Here is a 7,500-nt window from a genome sequence, read left to right on the forward strand (position 1 = left end):
TAGATCCCAGATTGTGTCTTAAGCCTACCTTACACTGACAGACTTTGACAATACTTGGGAAAGATTTTTGAAAGATTGAAGTCTTTTAGCTAATGCCCCTCATTCAAGCTTTACTCAAAAGACTACAATCTTTCAGGAATCTTCCCCAAATCCTGTCAAAGTCTGTCAGTGAAAGGTAGGCTTCAGATGCCTTTCGTACTATGCTCATTGAATTCAATCCCTCAAAATGCATTATTATGGCACACACATACAAGCATACACAAAAGTTGCCAGATGGAGTATGGGACAGAGTAGGAGATGGAGACAAATTGATAAGCGTGACAAGCAGGAGAGGATGAACAGGACTGAGTGGCGGTCATATTTGTGTACCGCTATGCGGTACATCTAGTTCTCGAACCAATCCATCCCTAACCAGATCATGGCTCCACGCCCTGCATGCTGTGAGCGGCTCTGCGGAGGTCTCACCTTCTCCTGCGGGGCCTCCAGGAGCAGGTAGGTGGGGCCCTGGCCAGGGGGCTGCACCAGCAGGGTGCACATGGAGGACTTGGCCTCCTGCAGCGCCCACTTGTGGTCCTCCGAGTCACAGGACCGGTCCACCTCCTCCACGCGGGCCTCCCACAGCCGGATCTGACCCAGAGGGAACTGCCAGGCACACACAGACATATTTGTATCTCACACACACACATAGGAATAGAGACGTGGCACACACACACACACACACACACACACACACACACACACACACACCAACACCCAAAATATACTGATGCTGATAATACATTCATATTTATGTAGATAGATGGACATTTCTCATGCAAAATGGACACTTACACACACACACACACACACACACACACACAGACACACACACACACAGATACACACAGACACACACACACACACACACACACACAGACACACACACACACACACACACACACACACACACAAACAAAGGGGTTGTACTATATGGTCTCCACCTTGTCCTCTTGACTGCGGAAGTAGTAGAGAGTCTTTCCAAAGAGTGCACACCACACGCGCTTACTGTAGCCATGCCTGACCTGGGAGAGAGATGATACCGCAGTCACACACAGACACACACACACACACACACACACACACACACACACAGGATGGAATGTTTGCTATGATGGGAAAAAAAAGTGTGAATTTGGGTGTGGTGAATTGTGATTGGCTGGATGGTGGCGTGGTCACCTTGGTCATGTGACCCCTGATGGTGGGCCGGGCGTCGGGTTGGGTGAAGAGGGGGCTGGCGGCCTTGACACGGAGCACGCTCTGCAGCACCCGCAGCCACTCCTCCAGCAGGTTAGGGGAGTCCGCCTTCAGGCTGTACACACGCTTACCTGTGACCACCTGTGAACACACACACACACACACACACACACACACACACACACACACACACACACACACACACACACACACACACACACACACACACGCACACACGCACACACACACACTCCAGCAGGTTAACTGCAGGTCAAGATACTCACCTGGTACTGTAAGAGCATACATGCACACAGGTACATGGACACAGCAGGCTATAAGTAGTTCCTACTTGCTCCTACTTGCTCCTACACTGTGCATGTTGGCAAAGGTTCATTTGATATTATTACAGCCTATCAAACGAATGCAATAAGGTCCATTGAATGGAACAGGCCATCCAACAGGCCAATGTTAGGAGGATATTATTATTGTTAGGATATGTTTTATATTCACCAATGCCATTGGCAACAGGTATTGTTTCTAATTCACATTTTCATATCATATTCATATTCAAATAGTCTGTTCACTTCCCTCTAGGTCTACATATTGCCAATGAGTCATGATAACAATGGAACAATGGCAAGTCAGTATCAGTATGGTAATACAAAGCATGTGGGCCAGCAAGAAGTATTATTAGCGTGGAGAACTTTGTTTTCCTCAGTAGAAGCCATGAAACATGAACAATTGTACAAATGACAAATGATATGAAGTTTCTTTTCTCTTTTTGGTAGGTAGCTGTATAATCAGAGGGATAATGCATTGTCCATTGGTCAAGAAAAATCCCTTCAGGACCATTCCTATACTGACCGGCGGACAACACATAATCACTAACATCGATTCATTAACACACAGAAACAACCTCCAAGCACACACATTCTCACACACATCCACATACCTGAAGCATTTGTTTCCCATCACCACGGGATATGCTGCTGGAGGCACTGAGCTCAATCTGACCCTGAGGTTTACGTATCACGTCACTCTTTATTGGGGAACACACACACACACACACACACACACACACACACACACACACACACACACACACACACATCAATGAGAAAAGAATACATGAGCAGTACTAAGCATTCCCTTCTTGCAAATCATTAGTCTGTCTGCATGTGTGAGCTTATGTGTGGTGGCCAGCTGCTTAGACTGACTGGTGACTTGTAGTAGAGCAGCTCTCCATCCTTCAGGACAAACCAGCGCCTCTTCCACGTCTTCTTCCAGGTCTTCACCATCTTCAGCAGGTAGCCAGACTTCTCCATCGACTCCTGATAGTCACACACACACACACACACACACACACACACACACACACACAGAATCAGTGCATTGTTACAAGCATGTGTGTGTGTGTTTGTGTTTGTGTGCAAGAGAGAGAGAGAGAGAGAGAGAGCGAGAGAGAGAGCGAGTGTACATGTAATTGAGCTTTGGCAATATTGTTCATGAAACTTTCATGCCAATAAAGCTTTATTGAATTGAATTGAGAGAGAGAGAGAGAGTGCACATGAATGCATGGCAGTGTGTATATCACTATGTTAAGTAGGGGTGACATTCTCACATTCTTTCCCCCATCGCAGGCCGTTGAGCAGGTCTTGGGCAGCTTGTGTTCTGGTTCAGAGCACTCTGTGTCTGTAGAGTAGGCGTCAGGTGGGATGGCGTAGTCACTCTCAGAGGTCATAGAGGACATGGACACAGCTGTGTGAAAGACACACACACACACACACACACATACACACACACACACACACACACACACACACACACACATACACACATACACACAAAACCGATAAAACAAGAGAGGACAACAATACTGTGAGTCATTAGGCTTGGCAATAACACTAATTATAGTAGATGGATATGTGTAATTTCTCTGTGATCTGGACTCTGTGTGTGTGTGTGTGTGTGTGTGTGTGTGTGTGTGTGTGTGTGTGTGTGTGTGTGTGTGTACCTCTCTTGAGTGTGCGCGGGCTGCCCTTGTGTGAGCTGGACTCAGAGGTGTGTGAGCTGCGTAGGGAGCTGTCCTCTCCGGCCGACACACACGACTCCTCGGAACTCTCCTCCTCTGACGAGCTGCAGCACTCGTCCGACAGATCGCTGCAGAGCAGGGTCGCCCGCTGAACACACACACACACACACACACAGACACACACCAATACATACAGAAAATGCCAGTAAGCTACGTAAGGGATAATGTATAGAACGCCGGTCATTATCGGAAAATAATTCCCGACAGGATGAACTGAACCCCGACGCGCAGCGGGTTTTGCTTCGTCCTGAAGGGAATTATTTTCAGATAATGACCGGCGTTCTATACAGTATCGCGCTTATTATATGGCTACTTGCCAAATCGAGAAAAGAAACTCATCTCAATGTGTCTTTAGCAATGACTTGGCTACCGTTTCGTGGCTTCCGCAACAACTAGCGGAGTGAACCCGTTGCCATTGGCAGCGGTCATTATACCTTCGGAGCGGTCATTATGCAAATATAACGGACCGGTAGAACGTTGAGAGGCCCATTCAAAGTGAATGGGAGCTCCCTCAACATTCTAGAGAGCCATATAATAAAGTGCAATAACACCAGTCAATCTGGCTGTGAAGATACACTGTACAGTGACACACACACACACACACACACACACACACACACACACACACACACACACTCACACACACGCACACACACTTACCCCTTTGAGTGTGGTGTAGGTGGGCATGGTCATGTCCTTGTAGATGAGTGATGAATAGAGTAGGACTGCTGGATAGGATGATTTCTGACTGGCATCTAGAGGAAGACATCAGGCATTACAGGAACAACACAACAGGCATTACAGGAACAACACAACACAGACTGGTCACTTGGGCAAAGGCCTTGAAAATCCATCACCAGGCTATGATGTTATTTTACTGTTCTGAGAGCAGTAGGAGACCATAGACTTGACAGGGACAAAAGCACACTGCACGTAGCAACACTACAGCACAGGCCATGGAGGTATGATAGGCAGTTCTCTCTAACAATGCCTGACTAACCAGCTAACCCACAAATCATGAATAATGCTGCTTTAAGGACCTCCATTTTACAATGAAAATGATTGAGAATGAGGATCATCTCACCTTTGTTGGACACGTTTGTGCAAGAGGATTCACACAGACTGATGCCAGACTTGGCCACCGCATAGATACGACTCTCCTGAGGACAACATGAAACACGCAACAGTCAACAGCTTATACAACAGGATGACCAACGAGAGGAAAAAATCATTTCAACTATAGAAAGGCTAATGAACATGAGGCCAGTGATTCTAGCCGTCATATTCACATTCACTGTTCTACTGAAACGATACACTCTCACTGGTAAATCTGAATATTATAGCGAAGCAAATGTGGAGTTGATAAACCACTGAAATAATTTTGGAAACATTATAAAGTACAAAAAACTCTTTAGTGTTGCTTTCAAAAGACTATGACAGTTACTATGATATATATACAATACTACTATGAGGGTATAATTGGTGCAAAAGTCACGAGCACATTTAACTGGAGATTTCGCATTCGTACACTAAAGTCACACATGTGTAACCGTACATTTGAAGTTGTACATATTTTTTTCATACCTTGTTAACACAAAATAGGGCTACGGGTTCACGAATCCGTTTTACAAGTTCACAAAACCGTTTTACAGATACACGAATTCTCACCTGTGCATCACAAGTTACTGGCCTCATCCCCTCGAGACTTTTGCCCCACTTACACTGCAACGATTGGGGCAAAACACATTCGCACATCCGTGTTTCATAATCTGAGAACATGCACAACATTCGTGCACTTGCAAACCGTAAATTTGAAGTTGTACATATTTTTTTCATACGTTGTTAACACAACAGAGGGCTACAGGTGCACAAGTCCGTTTTGCAGGTTTACAGATCCGTTCTACAGATACACGAATCCTATCCTGTGCATCACAGATCCTGGCCTCATCCCCTCGACACTTTTGCCCCATATACACTGCAATGTTTGGGGCAAAACACATTCGCACACCTGTGTTTCATAATCTGAGAACATTCACAACATTTGTGCATTTGTAAACCCAAACGTGAACTAATGCAACATAAGTTGTGCATCTGTGATATATTTTCTCATTCATAAAACTTGCACGGCTACAAGTCAATCCATACAAGTGCTTGAGTCTACATCTGCGAGTTTCCGTTGCTGTTTTCCGGGGACGAATACTTTTGCACCAATTATACCACCTAGCGATGTGCAAAACAGATTTGTACTTGTGCACACAGAGAACATCGAACATCGAAAACAAAACAAGGCGGCCGGATCTGGATCTGGATCTGGATCGCGCCCACACATCCCTGCTCATAGCCTAACCTCCGCTTGTTTCCTCATCAATATAAAGGACAAGGACGCACAATTTGTAGATTTTCTTTTCACAGAGTGAGAAAACATTTCGTAGTGATTATTTGCACCCGGGTGTAGCCTAAATAGTGGAATGGAGGCATTTTCTTATTTTCACCCAAACCTGTAGCCTAATGCGTGCAGAAACAGATGGGATGGCCTATACCTAAATCTAACAAGTTAGGATGTGTAAAAACAATCTTTTTGATGGAAACGTGGTGCTAAATTCCCATAAACTTGTTCAGTGAACGGGTAAAACCGTCCGTTTGTAAGCAAAATCAAGAATTACGAGTTTGTTTACCGTCACCTAGCAACCAGAAGATGGACAAATATTAGTAGGCCTAGTTCATCGTGCTTTATTAGAATTCGTGTAGGGTAGCGGGTAAATGCATAACTCTGATACTTTCAGATTGGCAGTTCGAATCTTATCCAAAGTTATCCCACTTCTTCTTTTTTTGCATGCCTAAATAGAGTTGTTTTCTGTAGAGGAGTTGACTATAGCGTTCTACTCACAACGGTAGCCTTTCTATAACTAAAATAAAACTAGACCATTTTGACAGGTTCATTAAGCACAAACTCTTATTTGCCGCGAGGTAACGTCATCAAAGAAAAGAGAGTCGTTCGCACATACTTTCACAATATTTTATTTTGGCATGCAAAAAAAAAAAAGAAGTGGGAAAACTATGGATGGGATTCGAACTGCCAATCTCAAAGTACCACTATATGCATTTGCCCGTTACCCTATACGATAGCTAGTAAAATGTCATGGACTAGGCCTACTAATATTTGTCTATCTTCTGGTTGCTAGGTGACGGTAAACAAACTCGTTATTCTTGATTTTGCTTACAAACGGACGGTTTTACCCGTTCACTGAACAAGTTTATGGGAATTTAGCACCACGTTTCCATCAAAAAGATTGTTTTTACAAATCCTAACTTGTTAGATTTAGGTAGGCCATCCCATCTGTTTCTGCACGCATTAGGCTACAGGTTTGGGTGCAAATAAGAAAATGCCTCCAGTCCACTATTTAGGCTACACCCGGGTGCAAATAATCACTACGAAATGTTTTCTCACTCTGTGAAAAGAAAATCTACAAATTGTGCGTCCTTGTCCTTTATATTGATGAGGAAACAAGCGGAGGTTATAGGCTATATGAGCAGGGATGTGTGGGCGCGATCCAGATCCAGATCCGGCCGCCTTGTTTTGTTTTCGATGTTCGATGTTCTCTGTGTGCACAAGTACAAATCTGTTTTGCACATCGTTAGGTGGTATAATTGGTGCAAAAGTATTCGTCCCCGGAAAACAGCAACGGAAACTCGCAGATGTAGACTCAAGCACTTGTATGGATTGACTTGTAGCCGTGCAAGTTTTATGAATGAGAAAATATATCACAGATGCACAACTTATGTTGCATTAGTTCACGTTTGGGTTTACAAATGCACAAATGTTGTGAATGTTCTCAGATTATGAAACACAGGTGTGCGAATGTGTTTTGCCCCAAACATTGCAGTGTATATGGGGCAAAAGTGTCGAGGGGATGAGGCCAGGATCTGTGATGCACAGGATAGGATTCGTGTATCTGTAGAACGGATCTGTAAACCTGCAAAACGGACTTGTGCACCTGTAGCCCTCTGTTGTGTTAACAACGTATGAAAAAAATATGTACAACTTCAAATTTACGGTTTGCAAGTGCACGAATGTTGTGCATGTTCTCAGATTATGAAACACGGATGTGCGAATGTGTTTTGCCCCAATCGTTGCAGTGTAAGTGGGGCAAAAGTCTCGAGGGGATGAGGCCAGT

General features: G+C 44.5%; 1 protein-coding gene across 1 annotated transcript in view; it reads right to left on the reverse strand.

Annotated features, from left to right (window-relative positions):
* Positions 1 to 7,500, reverse strand: part of plekhh2 (pleckstrin homology domain containing, family H (with MyTH4 domain) member 2) — a 38,839-nt gene that overhangs the window by 14,974 nt on the left and 16,365 nt on the right. Inside the window, exons 8-16 of the mRNA XM_062519751.1 lie at positions 4,410 to 4,485; positions 3,986 to 4,080; positions 3,248 to 3,413; positions 2,855 to 2,991; positions 2,451 to 2,564; positions 2,186 to 2,272; positions 1,216 to 1,374; positions 981 to 1,061; positions 466 to 642 (exon numbers count right to left, since the gene is read on the reverse strand). Of these exons, the coding sequence (XP_062375735.1) occupies positions 466 to 642; positions 981 to 1,061; positions 1,216 to 1,374; positions 2,186 to 2,272; positions 2,451 to 2,564; positions 2,855 to 2,991; positions 3,248 to 3,413; positions 3,986 to 4,080; positions 4,410 to 4,485 (1,092 nt within the window). The remainder of the gene's footprint in view (positions 1 to 465; positions 643 to 980; positions 1,062 to 1,215; positions 1,375 to 2,185; positions 2,273 to 2,450; positions 2,565 to 2,854; positions 2,992 to 3,247; positions 3,414 to 3,985; positions 4,081 to 4,409; positions 4,486 to 7,500) is intronic.

Source organism: Sardina pilchardus, chromosome 18 (genome assembly GCF_963854185.1).
Source record: "Sardina pilchardus chromosome 18, fSarPil1.1, whole genome shotgun sequence".
In the NCBI taxonomy this organism is placed as follows: Eukaryota; Metazoa; Chordata; class Actinopteri; order Clupeiformes; family Clupeidae; genus Sardina; species Sardina pilchardus.